The 17,273-nt window shown below is 40.6% G+C and overlaps 2 protein-coding genes across 2 annotated transcripts in view; both read left to right on the top strand.

Moving 5' to 3' along the window:
• Positions 1 to 2,896: 2,896 nt before the first annotated feature.
• On the top strand, positions 2,897 to 12,817 carry LOC307039164 (protein-glutamine gamma-glutamyltransferase 2-like). The gene is made up of 15 exons (XM_079681005.1): positions 2,897 to 3,077; positions 4,046 to 4,216; positions 5,669 to 5,899; positions 6,118 to 6,236; positions 6,670 to 6,798; positions 6,952 to 7,129; positions 7,708 to 7,849; positions 7,979 to 8,082; positions 8,184 to 8,326; positions 8,428 to 8,527; positions 9,211 to 9,347; positions 9,517 to 9,646; positions 9,798 to 9,958; positions 11,199 to 11,335; positions 11,787 to 12,817. Exons 1-15 carry the CDS (start codon positions 3,062 to 3,064, stop codon positions 11,950 to 11,952), a joined length of 2,064 nt encoding a protein of 687 aa, XP_079537131.1. The 5' UTR covers positions 2,897 to 3,061; the 3' UTR covers positions 11,953 to 12,817.
• A 3,896-nt stretch (positions 12,818 to 16,713) lies between these two features.
• Positions 16,714 to 17,273, top strand: part of pllp (plasmolipin) — a 12,371-nt gene continuing 11,811 nt past the window's right edge. Inside the window, exon 1 of the mRNA XM_079681062.1 lies at positions 16,714 to 17,273. This exon is cut by the window's right edge and continues 26 nt beyond it. Coding sequence (XP_079537188.1) covers positions 17,135 to 17,273 — 139 coding nt within the window. The 5' untranslated portion in view covers positions 16,714 to 17,134.

Genomic DNA, 17,273 nt, shown 5'->3' with positions numbered 1-17,273 from the left:
TGATTCCCTGGATGTTATCACGGAGAACTTTACGGTGACGCTTGGCACCTCCTTTGCCGAGTCCCTTTCCTCCTTTGCCTCTTCCACTCATCTTTACAGATCAAAGTGTTTCAAGTGAATATCACACACCCTCGGCCTCCGACTTGATGGAAAACAGGCAGTTTTTTCTCTCCTTTTTAGATTTTCATGGGTGTTAATCAAATACTTGGTGCATTGGCGCCACCTACTGAACAAGTGACATTTTTTTCACAGATAAAATTGCTGCCACTCTCCAAATTGCTCATGAAGTAACATTGTTAAATGGAATCTATAAAAATGCTGTGTCCTCTTTGCAGATACAATAAGAGAAGATGGATCTTTATAGATCTCCGTAGGGACATTCAGGTGCAGCAACAGAATAAGATAGAAACACTATAGTTCACGAGACATGAGAATATACACATGGATAATAAAAATACAAAATAATTACGTAAAAATAAACATGTAGTAACAGTATGAATAGAAAATAACATTTGATTGAGCTAAACTCTGTAAGTGTACATATGTACAGATATGTGAACAAGTTCAATATACATTTAAATGTGCAGGTGCGTGTGCGGATGAGGGTCGTGTGTGCATACAGTGCAAATATTATTGATATTCAGTTACAATTTTTTGATTGGTTACCTGGTAAACCCTTGATTGTGCAGTCTGATGGCTACAAGCAGAAACGATTGTCTTAGGTCCTTTGTGGTGTGCCGAGGAGGGAAGAGTCTGTGGATGAACGTGCTCCTCATCTTCACTAGCTCTGCATGGAGGGGGTGAAAGGGGTTCTCTAGTCCAGCTATCTCCTCATCTTCCCCTCAACAACACTTAAAGCCACAGCAAGTAAATCACCCTGATAAACAGAAACTTGGATGAGACCTTGGAGGATCCGAGTACTTTCTGGATCTACAGTCATTCCATCTATCAAATACTCATGTCAGATGTTCTTTTTTTTCAAGATTCAAGGCTTTTATTGTCATTTGTATATAGCTACAGTGTAGATATGTCAATGAAAATCTTGGGTCACAGACTCCTCCAATGGTGCAACATAATAAAACAGACAAAATAGTTAAAATAGTGCAAGTAATACAAATACAATTCTATCTTGAATTTCTATATGGCAGATTTTTCAATTACTGCAGATTCTCGTGTTAATTAACTTGCAGCTATGGCCACAAACATTTCAGTTAGAAAAGGCTGCAGCTTTTTTGCTTTATTACAAACAATTCCACTGGAGTGTCCAAAATGACCCACGAACAAAAGTGTGCATCAGCAAGGAGGGTTCCAATTTGTATCTATCAAAATGTGTGGTCTTTGTGTGTGGGAGACAAACAAGTGTTTCACTCTGTTGACACTCTAGTGCATTTCAGTCAACAACCTTGGTTTCCCGGTACATGACCATCTCATCATTCCACAACTCAGAATCACACTGTTTGCAAACACAGTTTTCCAGTCACTCTCACCAGGCACACATTACTGAGTCCAGCAGATATCCGAGCACCTGTTTGCTACAGGAAGTGTTTATTTATGGGAAGTGTTAGGGACCACAAAAAGGCTAAAAGTCAGCAACAAAAGAAAGCCTGGGTTATGTGGATTGTTCTCCAATCTTATTTAAGATAACTACAGGTTTAAAACCATATGAAATGGTTGATAGATTTAGATAGATTTCAAGGTGTTTACGATGAATAGCCATAATGAGGTCAGGTTTACATTTATAGTGTAACGTGTTCAGCTGAATCACTAAAAATGGAATGTATATGGTATGTGACTTCATCAGTGAAAGCGTGAGTGTGTGACCAAAATAAAGCACCAAACGTCAGTGTTGTAACACTGTAGTGCCTAGACGATTCAATGTGTTTTTATGTGTGGACTGGGTGCTGAAGTTTACCGTCTGTACTAGTTACTGTATTATCAGTCTGTCAAAGACATCTATTATCCTTAGACAAAGTAAAAGGCGCGGACAAACTAAACAGACATTAATTAATTACTGGCTACAGGTGGTATGTGGCCAACAAAATTGCATTTGAACACACCTCAAAGACTACAGCCAATTGCCAATTATCTGACCGACCGAAATTGACCAAATGGATGAAAATCGGCCTTATGTGCACAGGCAAAAAAGAAGGCTGACCCAGCCTCTGCTTCCAAATGGTTAGATGCTGGATGTAACAATACAACATTAAAACCAGTTAAAAACAAATTCCTCATGTTAGCAAATTATTTTGTAATTAAACCCAATTGTAATTGATGCCCACTATTTTACCTCTCAAACCACTCTGTAATCATGCATGTTGTGGGCCCTTTTTCTTATTTGGCAAGTACAATGAACAAGGTCAAAGCCCTGAAACACAGTTTTTCCCAGAATTCACCATCCCTCCTGACTCACAGTTCATCTTCCAGTTAAATCTAGGTGGGGCAAATGACTCATCTTTACGATAAGACAGTTGTGACACTGACAGATTGTATGATGTCAATTAACTGATCCTCTAACTCCCCGATATAGTTACATCGAATTTGTACATATCTAATAAGATAAATGACTTGATTTTACACCTCAGAGGCTACAATCAGTAAAAAAAAAAAAAAAAGGTATAAAAATAAAGCACATAAACTGACAGACACGTGCACACCAGCAACATCCACCCCTTAACTTATACAGCAACAAAGACCCCAGTGTTTCAGAGGGGATGATAAACTCACTTTAAACTTTTACTTCCACACGGCAAACACTTTCACACATGCACACACCCACAAAGGACTGTAGACTTTTGGTAAGTGATGTCAGAGGTCACTGAGGGGGATGAGGTGGAGTGAGTGAGTGAGTGAGTGAGTGAGTGAGTGAGTGAGTGAGTGAGTGAGTGAGTGAGTGAGTTAGTGAGTGTTTCAGGGTCAGTGTGTAAGACAGGTGGGAGGGACAGTCTTGTGCGTATAAATATAGGACTGTGATGAAAACCAAGCATGAATAGAAGACTGTTGATGCACTAGAAGACACTTGGAGCAACATTTTTTGTAGATTTGAATAATAGGAAGATCCGCAATGGCCAACCACAATGGTAAGTGATTTTCTCTATCCATCTATCTATCTACAGTATCTATCTATCTATCTCTATCCATCTATCTGTCTGTCTGTCTGTCTGTCTGTCTGTCTGTCTGTCTGTCTGTCTATATATCTATCTATCTATCTATCTATCTATCTATCTATCTATCTATCTATCTATCTATCTATCTATCTATCTATCTATCTATCTATCTCTATCCATCTCTATCCATCTATATCATGTATGTTTAAGTAATGTATACATCTTTTGCACTGCTTCTCTCTTCAGCCCATAAACGTTATATTAGGTATATTATGGAGTGTTTGAAAAATGTGCTGATGCACGATTCAACACTTAGGTGTGATATGACCCATCCTCATTCCTGTAACAAGTCAAATAAATAGCTGAGAGAGGAATCATACTAGCTAAATAAGGCTACATTTTAAAAACAGAATACATAAACTATGTTTTGCTTTTGGCTTGCCACAGCTTCATGAATTTAGGTCTTTAATTCCATTTAGGGAAAGTTCAATGTTTTGGGAATAGACTTATTCACTCTCTAGAATGGTGTTAGATGAGAACCACAAATAGCACAAATTAAACCAAAAAATAACATGTTAATCAGTGAGCTTAACGGGTGTTGGTTGGCAGATTGTGTTACATTTAGCAAAGTTTATTCCTTATTTTTCCAGTCTTTATGCAACGCTAGGCTAACAGTTTCCTAGGTGTTGCTTTACATTTAGTTAACAGTATTGATGTTGTCATTTAGCTGTTTGCATGAGTGAATGTGTGTATTTCCGCCCAAGAGAACACAACCTATCCATCAAGTTCAACTTATGACTTGTAACCTCAATGCTACTCTTTGCCAACTCCGTGTGAGGTCACAACTCTGGTGAAACACTCCAATCAATGCCAACATTTCATTTAGCAACCAGACAGCGTCAGTGTATCCCAGACTGATGGATGAACTTTGTCTCTGTTAGGTTTGATTACTGATGTGGATCTGAGGAGTCATGAAAACAACTTGGCTCATCACACCAGGGAGATTGATAGGGAACGCCTGATTGTTCGCAGGGGTCAGCCCTTTTCCATAAGTTTACAGTGCTACGTGTCTTTGCCCCCTAAACACCAACTGGAACTGATCCTGCACCTTGGTGAGTATAGCCTCATTTGGATACTGGGGGACTACAACAAATATGTATTCAGTATACCAATCAAAATAGTCAAATGCTTACTGTTAGCTGCAACAACGCTATTAGCCTACTCAAAGGAATACGTTACAGGTTTTGGTAAAACAGATGTGTTAGTTGTTAGTTGGTCCTTAGGATCAGTTGGGCTTTGTTTCCAATAATAAAAAATTACAATTACAACCTGGCTTGGACACACTTGTTCACTTGATAATTTTAGACAAATAAAAAGAGTTGTTTACAAAAATAATTGTTATTCAGTTCTTGACCCAAACTCGATCTCTGTAAAACAGGTTGGGAAAACGAGTTTATTTGTCACAAATCTCAATTTTATTCACAGTATTGTATTTCATCGATATCCTACGAAGCCCCTAAAGGTTCATGGAAAAGAAAAAAAGTATCTCGTGTGCACGAGATACTTTCTCGTGCGCACAATATACTTTTTCATGCGCAGGAAAGTTACCGGTGCGCCAAGTAGGAAGTGGAGCACACAGGACAGTAGACCACCGTTTCATTGCAGACTGTTATGTTTACGTGCGGGAAATGGCAGTGGATATACATTATTTGGAATATATTTCAAACTCGCACTTCACTTTAAGGACATTTCGGCCAGGGGTGTAGGGCTATTTGTTTAAGCACTGGATCCGCAAAACAGGAGAGTCTTTAAACCAGTCTGCCTCTATGAATTAATGTCCGTGACTCTCACAGTATCTGCTATCTGCGCGCAGAGAGCTGTGCCTGTTACGCACCGCCTTCACTGTGTTTACCTTCATTAGAACAGCTGAATAGAGATCGAGGCTGCTACGTTTCAACAACACACACACACCTCTACACACATCAAACTCCCCGATTATTCCCCCCATTACTCGTTTTATGAAGGAGATGTCCGGTCACCAGGGCGCATGATGTGTGTGTGTGTGTTTGTGCTCTGCTCAGCTCCGCTCTCTCTGTGTGTGTGTGTGTGTGTGTGTGTGTGTGTGTGTGTGTGTGTGTGTGTGTGTGTGTGTGTGTGTGTGTGTGTGTGTGTGTGTGTGTGTGTGTGTGTGTGTGTGTGTGTGGTCGGTGTGTTTGTGTGTGTCCGACACCGGCATGTGTCTTCAAATTACCATGAACAGTCATTTACACACATCTGGCTAACTCCATATATGTGTACACACACACACACACACACACACACACACACACACACACACACACACACACACACACCCGCGCGCGCGCCCTGGTGACCGGACATCTTCTTCATAAAACTAATAATATGGCGTAATAATCGGGCAGTATCAGTATCACAAGATACTTTTTTATATCCTCCTGAGCTGAGAAATATTTGTTGATGCTAACTCCCTTAGAAAACAAGAAGATTAATTGTTGATGCAAAAAATGTTTGTATAAATGATATACTTTTTTATGTTTCTTCAGGTAGTAAAGACGAGGTAGTGATCAAACTTCAGAAGGGCCGTGGGGCCGGGGACAACTGGTGGTTTAATCAGCAGAGAGCGCAGGATGACATTTTGCTGACTCTGCGCAGTCCAGCGGACGCTATCATTGGCCAGTACCACCTGGTCGTGTTGATGATGTCACCTGACGGACACATTTTAGAGAAAACCGATAAACTTAGTTTCCACCTACTCTTCAACCCGTGGTGCAAAGGTAAAAGCAAACCCCCTATGATAAGTGATTCCACCAATTGGCCAGATTAACAGATTCCCTTCACTTTTACAACAATAATGAAGTTGATGTAGTACAAATAGTACAGTACAGATAAAGATTTGTTTCTAATTGAGGCAATTCAACATTAAAAAAATGTAATTTAGGAGTTTATGTTTTTGCTAATGTCGCTGCTGTATCCTGTTCCAATTGTCTGCCAGATGATGTAGTGTACCTCCCTGACGAGAGTCTCCTTCAGGAGTATGTTATGAATGAAGATGGGATCATTTTCATGGGCACCTGGGATAACATCAACAGTATTCCCTGGAATTATGGACAGGTAATTCACCCACACACTGACAGATTGTCTGAATGGGTTAACTGTGTGTGTATCTGTTAGGCCTGCATTTGGCTTGTGTCTGTGTGAATTGTCACAGCAGTGTGACAACGAAGACTTGGAGGCTTCTGCCTGTACAGGAAATGTGTTTGCTGGACGGAGGAAACTTCTGGACAGGAGACAGAATGTAACTAAACCACACAAACAAGAGCTTGTTCCTTCACAGCTCACTGTGAGGTCAGAGAGGATGAAAACAGAGAGATTATAATTAGACAGGCAGGAGGTGTGTAACATATATATATATACATAGATATATAGACCAACCAATGGGAAATACATTTTAAAAAAACTGGTTGAGATGCTTCTCCTGCTCGACAACACATCTTTGTTTCTATCTCATGTTTTCTCTCCCTGTTTCCCTTTGAATCTCCCTCAGTTTGAGGACTATGTGATGGACATGTGTTTTGAAGTCCTTGATAAATCCAAGGATGCCCTGAAAAACTCAGAAGTGGACATTAAGCAGAGAAATGACCCTGTCTATGTCGCCAGGATGGTCACAGCAATGGTGAATATCTCTTTTACTTGCTGTTGAAAACAAAACTAACAGTTAAATAACAGTACAAGACAAAATACATAATTTATTTGTGCAACTGATACACGTACACACTTTAGTGATCAAACCGGATGTCTCCACAACATGTTCTTTACACCTGTCCAGGTAAACTCTAACGGAGACAAGGGTGTGTTGACCGGTCGCTGGGACGAGTCGTACACTGACGGAGTCGCACCTTACAGATGGACCGGCAGTGTGCCGATCCTCCAACAGTGGAGCAATTCCGGGGCGAGGGCGGTCAAATATGGCCAGTGCTGGGTGTTTGCTGCTGTCGCCTGCACAGGTGAGGCTTCAGTAGAATTCACTGTTGCATTGAATGATGCTGAAGTGTAATATTTCAGAAGATAAAAGGGGGGGAAACAACTGTTTTTGTTGAGAAAAAAATAATAATTCTTGGTTACGGGAACATGTGGATTCACTTTCTGACCGAGAGGTTGATAAGTAAACTCCATCCTGTGTACGGTGAATGCTGCTCCAGCCAGCAGCCGGCTGATTTAGCTTGGCATAAGTTGTCCCCAATAACTTAAATACTTATTATTAACAGAAAAGAAAGGAAGGGAGGAATGAGGGTTGGATCTAAAGATTACTCATTCTTTTTCAATTACTGTATGTGTCATACAATTATGAAAAAGGGCCATCCAAAGTCTAAGGTAACCTCTTTAATTATTTAGTCAATCCAAAACCCAAAGCTAATCTTTTAATATGATGTGAAATAATATTTTCTGAAATGTTTTCATTAAAAAGGATTAATCATTTGTTAAAAAGGTTTTCTGACGATCAACTAATCAATAAGTTAACTTATTGTTGCAGCTGGAACAAAGGGAATTATTGTTCCTGTCTGATTTGTGGTATCTTTTTCAGTGCTGCGCTCTCTGGGAATCCCAACACGCCTCATTACCAACTTTTCTTCAGCCCATGATGTCGATGGAAACCTCTCAATAGACTTTCTGCTGAATGAAAGACTGGAGAGCTTTGATGGGAGAAACAAGAGAGACAGTAGCTGGTAGGAGCCTGCACACAAACAGACACACAAACTACAAACACACAGATTATGAATACAATTGATTTTGTACAGTTGATATTACATAATCTAATGTAATGAATGATCTCTTCTTATCGTTGTGATTTGAAGGAATTTCCACTGTTGGGTCGAATCCTGGATGAGGAGAGAAGATCTCCCCAAAGGAAACGATGGCTGGCAGGTTTTGGACCCCACCCCTCAAGAATTGAGTGATGGTATATTCCTAATTTTCTAACGAATTACTGTTATTCAACTCTTCAACACTTTCAACACTTTTTGAATTATCAGTCTTGTTTTTCATTGCTACACCCTTCAGGTGAATTTTGCTGTGGTCCGTGTCCGGTGACAGCCATCAAGGAAGGAAATCTCGGAGTAAAGTATGACGCTCCTTTTGTATTTGCTGAGGTGAATGCTGACATCATCTACTGGATCGTCCAGGCAGACGGCCAGAGGCAGAAGGTGATTGACTTTTGTTCTGATTGTCTTTCATATTTGCTCAATTCAAAAGCCATTTGCAAAGAAGGATGTAAGGATAGTGACGCATGTTAATATTGCTACAGATCAGAGTCGATCAGGCAAGTGTGGGGAGGAACATCAGCACCAAAAGTGTTTACGGCGACTACAGGGATGATGTCACTCAACAATACAAATATTCAGAAGGTAAGTTAAGAATTAGTAAGCAAAGGAGTAGATTGACTTGGATCAGAAATGTGTAAAGGCTACATTGATAAACCCTTATTGAGCATAATCACATTTATTTAGATCTGTATACAGCATTTTTCCAATACTTCCTAGCCAGTGGCGGTTCTAGACCAATTTGACTGGGGGGGCCACTGGGGGGCCAGTTATTTTCTGAGGGGGGCACAATAAATGCAGAACGAAAAAGAGAATTAGACAGTATGAAGTAATTGCGCATAAGAAAACAATGCAATACAGTTATTGGTATTTGTTTCAGTACACTTATTTATTTCAGATATATCTTATAGTTATTACTGTTAGCTTCAGCTTAAGTTATAGTACAATTTTTGCACTAACACCATATCATATTTATATAAAAATAAAGGCAATGAACACTTACATCTCTACTTTACTTCTACAATTACACGGATACAATAGTTTAACTCACCTTCAATTATCGTGGTAGTCTCTCGAAACGTAGGTTTCAATCAGTCTTTCTTGGAGGCAACAGCCTCTGATGATCCGAGATGAAAACTGTTTTTCGCGCGCTTCAGCCGGACAAACGATGTTGAAATTGTTTAAAATCACTTAACTTGTTCAATATCTGCTTATAGTCATCTGACAGAATCATGGTTCATTGTTATGGACCAACCTCTTCTCCACAGGCTCCAATAGAGAGAGAGATGTGTACAAGAAGGCGGGACGCCGGGTCACCAATGAGATCACAGAACCAGGACAACTGAAGCTGTCAATCAAGCCTTCTAGGCCTGTACTTGGGACGGACTTTGATGTGATTGTTGAGGTACAGGGTGTTCAGACTGTAGCTGAAATTATGCATGGATGGATTAATTGATCAAATCAGTAAATAATGTCATACACAGGGGAAATGGGGCTGCCATTGTTGGAATATATCGCATATTGATGGATATTTTGTAAGACAACATCCAATCATAAATCCATCATGTCCGCAGGTGAAGAATGAAGGAGCCAGAGAAGCTCATGCTCAGCTTGCCATGGTGGTCATGGCTGCAACTTACAGTTCTCTAAACAGGGGAGAGTGCAAAAGACAAACAATCAGTGTGACAGTGCCAGCTCACAAAGGTTTGTGGCTCAAATAGACCCAAAGAGGTCAATGGTGAAAATATGCTGTAAAACAACAATGATGCTGCGTCTAACCAGCACGCTTTTTCCACTGTTGGCATGTACAATCCTCCTGTCTAAAGTTATCCTCTATTTGTGCATGTGTGTTCAGCCCACAAGGAAGTGCTACGTTTGCACTATGATGACTATGTCGGGTGTGTTCGTGAGCATCATCTGATCAGGGTGAAAGCCTTGTTAGAGGCTCCAGGGGAGAACGAACCCATCATGGCCATGGCCAACATCCCGATGAGCATGCCTGAACTACTTGTACAGGTGGGTTCACTCTGAGCATGCCCAGAAGTCCTTGTTTGACCATGAAATCATTTATAAGGTTTATAATGCTAGTCTTATATGTGGATAAATTAAAGGTAGAGAAGGACTGATTAGAATGATACTATGAGCTTTCAAATGTTTGCAGAGCTTAGTTAATGATGAAATAAGATACATCAAGAGTCTAATGTTTCTTGTAAAAATCCTACACTTGGAGTATGTGAGAAAATCACAGATTCAACAGTCACACAACATTTTAAAGATGTTCTTCAATGATCATGTATGGTTGAAGTTTACTTGTGAAACGAAACCTGGATGTATTTTCATTTCATTTTTAAGTTACCTGAAAAAGATAGCCGGCTCTTGCCATAATATTTTCAGTCTTTAAAATGATTTGTGTCATTATATTTGACATTAGTGTATCAAACTACATATATTCTAAAATTACATTACATTGCATTTAGCTGACGCTTTTATCCGAAGCGACTTACAATAAGTGCATTCAACAAAGAAAATATAAACTTGAAGAAAACAGAATCATATAAGTACATCAGGTTTCATAGAGCTAAAACATTTCAAGTGCTACTCAACTGGCTTTACATAAGCCAGTCCTTTATTAGTATATAAGTGCTCTGTTAGAAGTTCTTTGTTAGTAATTCTATCGCTCGAAGTGGAGTCGAAAGAGATGAGTTTTCAGTCTGCGCCGGAAGATGTGCAAGCTATCTGCTGTCCTGATTTCAATGGGGAGCTCATTCCACCATTTTGGAGCCAGGATAGTAAACCAACGTGTTTTTGCTGAAGGGAACTTGGGTCCCCCTCGCAGCGAGGGTGGAGCGAGCTGTTTGGCTGATGCAGAGCGGAGTGCACGTGCTGGGGTGTACGGTTTAACCATGTCCTGGATGTAGGAAGGGCCAGATCCATTCGCAGCATGGTACGCAAGTACCAGTGTCTTGAAGTGGATTCTAGCAGTTACCTGAGGCCAGTGAAGGGAGCGGAGGAGCGGCGTGGTGTGGGAGAATTTAGGAAGGTTGAAGACCAGACGAGCCGCTGCATTCTGGATGAGCTGCAGAGGTCGGATGGCACATGCAGGTAGACCAGCCAGGAGGGAGTTGCAGTAGTCTAGGCGTGAGATGACGAGAGCCTGGGCCATAAAATAAATTATGTTGAATGTTTTGCATATCCAGATTGTAATGTCCTACAGTGTAATTGCTGCCCTTAACATAGAGCTGCCACCCTTTTTCAGGTGCCTGGGAAGGCTGTTGTATGGAATCAAGCGACCGCTTTTATCTCCTTCACCAATCCTCTACCAGTTCCTCTGAAGAGTGGCGTGTTCACTGTGGAGGGAGCCGGCCTACTGTCGGCCACTGAGATCTCTGTTAAGTAAGTAATGAGTCACACCCTCTTCGCTCAGGCAAATATACACATTCCTTACATCTTTTATCCTTCTGTGTGATATATGCAATTCAAGGTTCAAGGCTTTTATTGGTCATACGTGCATAGCGACAGTGTAGCTAAGATTTTCATCGTCATAACTACACTGTAGCTATGTACGTATGTCATATGACCAATAAAAGCCTTGAACCTTGAATTGTATATATCACACACTAGGATAAAAGATGGTTGTTGGCTCCATCAATGGACCCTCGACCTTCAACTACAAAATGTAACTTAAAGATACACAGACCAAACAATTGAGTCAAACAACTACTGTCTTGATTGTCATTCAAGCTCCCCTGAGAATGAGTCATTTATCATGTAGCAATAACAACAGTGTGGTTCATAACAGGACCTCAATAAAATAGAACTCAAGCATCCGTCTTTTATTTTTCAGAGGGGATATTAATCCAGGCCAGAAAGTGTCTGTCAAGCTCTTGTTCTCTCCCGTGCGGACAGGGGTCAGAAAGCTACTGGTGGACTTTGACTCAGACAGGCTGAAGGACGTGAAGGGAGTCGCCACGGTGGTTGTGTATAAAAAATACATTAGATCTTTGAATTAGCCCAGCTTTTCTAACATACTGTAACTGATTTGGCAGAAACCACTTAGCAGATACTTTTGGTTTACATGGTCGGTGGGCTATTTCTGCACGTTTTTAAAACGTATAAACTGAATGAACCAATGTATTATGAGGTTAATCGACCTTTCATGGATGAAAGAGGAAGAACTGCCCAGTTTAAATGTAAAATTATGCCAAGTATTAGAACACTACATTGTATGCCGATAAATTCAATGATGGTTGTCTCTTGAAGGACAACTGTGACCTTATTCACAAATAAATACCGGACACAGAGTTAGTTTGCCTTACCTTAGAGCCACTATGTGATAGACTTATATATTTCTGACTTTGCATTATGCCTGGCACTAGATGCCTGCATTGAAATGCACAGAAAGACAACAGGTAACCACCTTTAGACCTTTAACACCTATAGACCTTCCATTTTGTTGCTTTTTGGCTGTGTTCCTCCTCTGTAACATTTCTGGTATGCCTTACTTGACTACATGGCCATGTTTCTTACTGTCTTCGTTCCCTTTACCTGGTTCAAAGAGCTGTGTTTTAGACCCTGGTTGTGAAATTAAAAGAAGCATTACCATCAGTGCACACATCAGAGCTGAAGGGTTAACACATTGTGCTTTGTTAGGTATACTTTTGGAAAATGATCTGCTGTATGTTTTGTTTCTTAATCATCTTTTTTGCAATGCTTCCAATCCCATTTTAGTCAAAACATGATTGGAAGAAACTATCATTTTTTCATTGAATTAAATACTTAATTTATGTTTTTTTTTTATAATTCTGTGCGTTCACACATTATGATATACAGTATGTGCACAATATGCTTTCAATAAAGATTTTTTCTTTCCTGTAATTTGACTTGACATGTTGCTAAAATGAATGTCTGAACTAGACGATGGGTTGGCTGTGTGCAAAATGTATTAAAACTACAGAGGAAATTATTTTACATAGGAGGGACTCATATAGTAAGTTGGAATCAAAAATGGAACTTGTCTAGAGAAAAGGTTTCTAAAGTAAACGGGTCCTTAGTGCATATGTTTTGGCTTCCTCTGCAGAGAGTGAATGCAATGGGGAGAGAAGTTGTTAAATTGTCAGCATTGCTGTAGCACAAGTAGGATTGATCTTCACCATCATAGTGATATCTCTGCTTGATGTTTACTCCTGAGTTTTTCACGACTGGACTCCAGAGTCCAGTCCATCACATGGTCCTCAAAATGAAAGATAAAACATTAAGGAGGAAAGAAAATACATTTTGTTTTAAGATGAGATTAAATAAACCTTTACTGATCCCCCTAGTCAAGTGAAATGCATGTGTTCAAGCAGCAACATGAATAAGATTGAAAAACAGGAAAACCATGGTAATAGTTCAGACAAGGGTAAATAAAAAAATAATGTAAAAAATCGTTGGCAAATAGAATAGAATATCAACTCTATCTGACATATGTTTGTTGTCCTCTCTTCCCCTCTCTGAGCTGTGAAGAAACAAGCTCTTGTTTGTGTGGTTGGTTACATTCTGACACTTCCCGTCCAGAAGTTTCCTCGGTCCAGCAAATAGTTTTACTGATCAAGCAGAGGCCTCTGAGTCTCATCTGTCATATCGCTGTGACAATTCACACAGGCCACCTGCAGCCCTGATACACAGACCCAGTACCACACAGTGTGTGTGTGTGTGTGTGTGTGTGTGTGTGTGTGTGTGTGTGTGTGTGTGTGTGTGTGTGTGTGTGTGTGTGTGTGTGTGTGTGTGTGTGTGTGTGTGTGTGTGTGTGTGTGTGTGTGTGGGTGTGTGCATGTGTGTGTGTGTGTGTGTGTGTGTGTGTGTGTGTGTGTGTGTGTGTGTGTGTGTGTGTGTGTGTGTATGTGTGTGTGTGTGCGTGCAGTGCCAGGGACCGAGCAGTGAGACAACAAGTACACAGGAGTTGCTTAAATAAACAGGGATTTTATCAGACCAAATAATAAGAATAAACATTAGTAATCAAGAAACTTTACTAATAAGGCCTAACAGATTACGTAAAATGAAAATAACTCTAATAAATAAACAGCAACTACACAAGTGTAAACTGAACATTTTACCCAACACAATGATAAAATATAGAACATGTAAAGTGGCTTGGACAAACCAAGAGAGCTAACTAGGGGTAATTCAGATTTTTTTTTTTTTAACATTACAAAGAACACATAAAAAAAAAATGTTTTAAGTCCTCCTGCCTTTCTCTCACTTTTTCCTCTACGCTGGATTTCTTTTCTGAAGAGAACATCTTTGTCAAAAAAGACAAAGGAGATGTTAAAATAAACTGGATTTGTATTTACCCAAACATATAAAGAAACATTATAAACCAAGATTATTTAAAAACTAGGCCTGTAAAAGAGTTCAACAGAAAACAACTAATACATACAGTGAAACAGAAACTGTAATTAAGCTCTTGCTGATAATGAACTTAGACAACAATACAGGTTGTCTAGTCAGGACACGGGAGGCAGGGATTTCCTTGATGATTTATTTTCACTGTGCGACCAAAACTCACGGCGGCAAAAGCCAGCAAAAGCCAGCGAAGACAACACACAACCAAAACGGCAAATACGTCTTAGCCTTTGCTGTTTTCTGATCAAAGGTTGTGTTCAAGGGCATCAAAACACATATAAACGCTGCTGACGGTTAATCCAATAGGCGTATTCACACCGCAGTACTTTTCCCACAAAGGTTCATGAGAATTTAGTTCATCAGAACTCTTTAGTTCTGATGAAGTAAGTACAGATCGCGTTCACACCGGAATAAATCCCTGGGGGTGGATTAGGCAAATGAAGCCGCTGACGTCACTTCTTCTTCTTCTTCTGCTTTGGGTTTACTGGCAGGCCGCAAACAACTTCACGGCGTATACTGCCGCCCAAAATCCCCAGTCGGAAGTCCCCAGTTGTTGGGGACTGGCTTCAGTAGAAGCTGAAGCCTTCCGAGTAAATCGTCAGAACGCCGACACCTCCTCATCTCCACCGCTCCCATGTTTTATTTTGTGTTGCCATAAATTAGTCTCTCTGCGTTTCTGTGCTGGGCTAATGCTACTGCTAATAATGCTAATAAAATGGTGGTTTCACAACACTTTTTTGTTTGTTTTACGGGGCGTGGTTTGCAATCCGCCCAGCCAATCAGAAATATAGCTCTTTTCTCACAAGAGAGCCGCATGAGAGTCCCTGCTCTCTAGCAAAGGGGGTAAAAAGGTTCTCATGAACTAATTTTAGTTCCGGCTCTTTTTGGTGTGAACGCGACATTTCGGAACTATATCGGAAATAAAGTGGGAAAAGTACTCCGGTGTGAACGCAGCTAATGTCTCTGTTTCACTTTGAAATGATTACTAATAATCCATCGTAACATTTATAAAAATAAACGCAGTTTTCTATAGAGTGTAACCCAGCTTCCGGTTTTAGGCATGAAGGCTGCGCATCACTCTCATTCACCAATGGTAATGTTTGGATGGATTTAGGAACCACCCCCCCCCCCCCCCCCCCCCCCTCGATTCTATTGGCTCTAACGGTTCAAAAGAGGTGTCAATCACCAAAATCGACCAATGGGTTCCAGAGATATGGCAAATACACCCAAATGACCCCAGAGGTGGTTTTTTTTTTCGAAACCTCTCTAACGCAGTGTCCACACAGCGTTCAACGTGCGTTAAAGCTTGCCGGCGGGCGTGTCTGAATCTCGACCAACAACCAATCCCCGGACATACAAGCACGCGGTTTGATTGGCTAGAGCTTGTACTGGCATATGATTTGATTGGCGGACGCTTCCGTCGAAGCTTCAAAAGTTGAACATTGCTCAACTTTTGAAGCGAGCTATGCGAGCAAAGCAAAGCGACACTCCCACAATGCAGTTCGGCTAAGTGTGACGTCACCCCATTCAAAGTGAATGGGCAGAAGCGTTGAAGCTTCAACGCACGCCGCCGTGTGGACGGGCCGTAAAAATGTCAAATTTCACTTGTTTTGCATCAATCTTGATACAGGGTACTTATTATATGTTAAAGTTTGGATTCCTAAAGCTTTTTGTCTACTATCCCATCATTCAAGGGTGGTTTTCACTATAAGTGATGGGTTTCTTTTGGACGGAAACTATAATTTAAATTGTTTTACTATGTTCAATCTGAATTTACTTTAAAATAAAAACATCTAGATATTGATTCTGAATTTTCTACATCCAACTCACAGGTTTATCATTGCTTCGAAAAAAAAGATTATTAATGTACCCCTTTTAGAAGTGAAGATATAGTCAAAATGTCATTTTCAAGCCTGAGACCTAAAAAACAGGCTTGGGGCCTAACAGGTTAGCGAACCATCACTGAATATCTATCAACACATGACTGTTAGTGGTAAAAAAAAAAAAAAAGACACAGCTCTGCTGTTTTGCTTGGAGTGCACAGTCCTGTGTGTTCAAGGCAGTTCTTATGTTTGCTCTAATATTCAGATCATATGTGATCAACTCAATGCAGCAGTACATGACTGCTTTGCCTTATCTTGATACAAGTGAAGGACAAATATGCAAAAGCAGCCATACCATTAGGGAGTAACTTCTTTCTGTTGTGTTATTTTCATCTCCTCCCAGTATTCAAACAGGTTAATGAGTCACTCAGGTAAGGCCACCCTTTGGTGTCATATGGGAGGTGCCAGGGGAAGATAAAGACGGTGAGAGAGGGAAACACCACAGGACATAGAGAGAGGATGGCGAAATAATGAGGGTGTGTATGTGTGTCTCTGTGTGTGTGTGTGTGTGTGTGTGTGAGAGAGAGAGAGAGAGAGAGAGAGAGAGAGAGAGAGAGAGAGAGAGAGAGAGAGAGAGAGAGAGAGAGACTCACACCAGCACCATTAGACACCTGTTAGTGCAGGTGGAGGGAGTGACTGCTGGATATCTGACCCTGGATGTTTCACTGGAGGGCTTCTCTTTAACTCTTCCGATAGTTTTCTCTTACCTTTTTGCATATCAAGTCGTTGTAAATCTGGGTTTTTTTAATACTTTGTTTTTGGACATAGCTAACCTTTAATCTTAAGATTTAGTCTTGCATTTTCCACCAGTGGATTTAGTCAAGTACATTTTTCATCAGAGATCTTCATTTTGAGCCTTAGTTCTTAGGGAGTTTGTTGTTGGTGTGGCTGTTTCCAAGAAGCCGATCATCTAATAAACTACGTGATCATGGCAGACTTCCCTTCCAAAGTTACTACGGAAACCAGCTCCACCCCAACCCAGAGATCTCAGCAGGGGGGCAACAGCCTCCGAGGGTTGACTGCCAGCATCACCAATATCATGGACATGTCCTTTATCCGGAGCATCC

This window comes from Notothenia rossii (assembly GCF_949606895.1).
Source record: "Notothenia rossii genome assembly, chromosome: 5".
Taxonomy (NCBI): Eukaryota; Metazoa; Chordata; class Actinopteri; order Perciformes; family Nototheniidae; genus Notothenia; species Notothenia rossii.
The sequence above is the reverse complement of the archived record's forward strand: the minus strand, read 5'-3'. Positions and strand labels throughout refer to the sequence as shown.

Excerpts from the sequence above, each read along its gene's own strand:
- LOC307039164 (XM_079681005.1), top strand. Across the intron at positions 6,799-6,951 it reads CCAGGATGGTCACAGCAATG|GTAAACTCTAACGGAGACAA; the intron begins GTGAATATCTCT and ends ACACCTGTCCAG. Across the intron at positions 9,348-9,516 it reads ACTTTGATGTGATTGTTGAG|GTGAAGAATGAAGGAGCCAG; the intron begins GTACAGGGTGTT and ends TCATGTCCGCAG.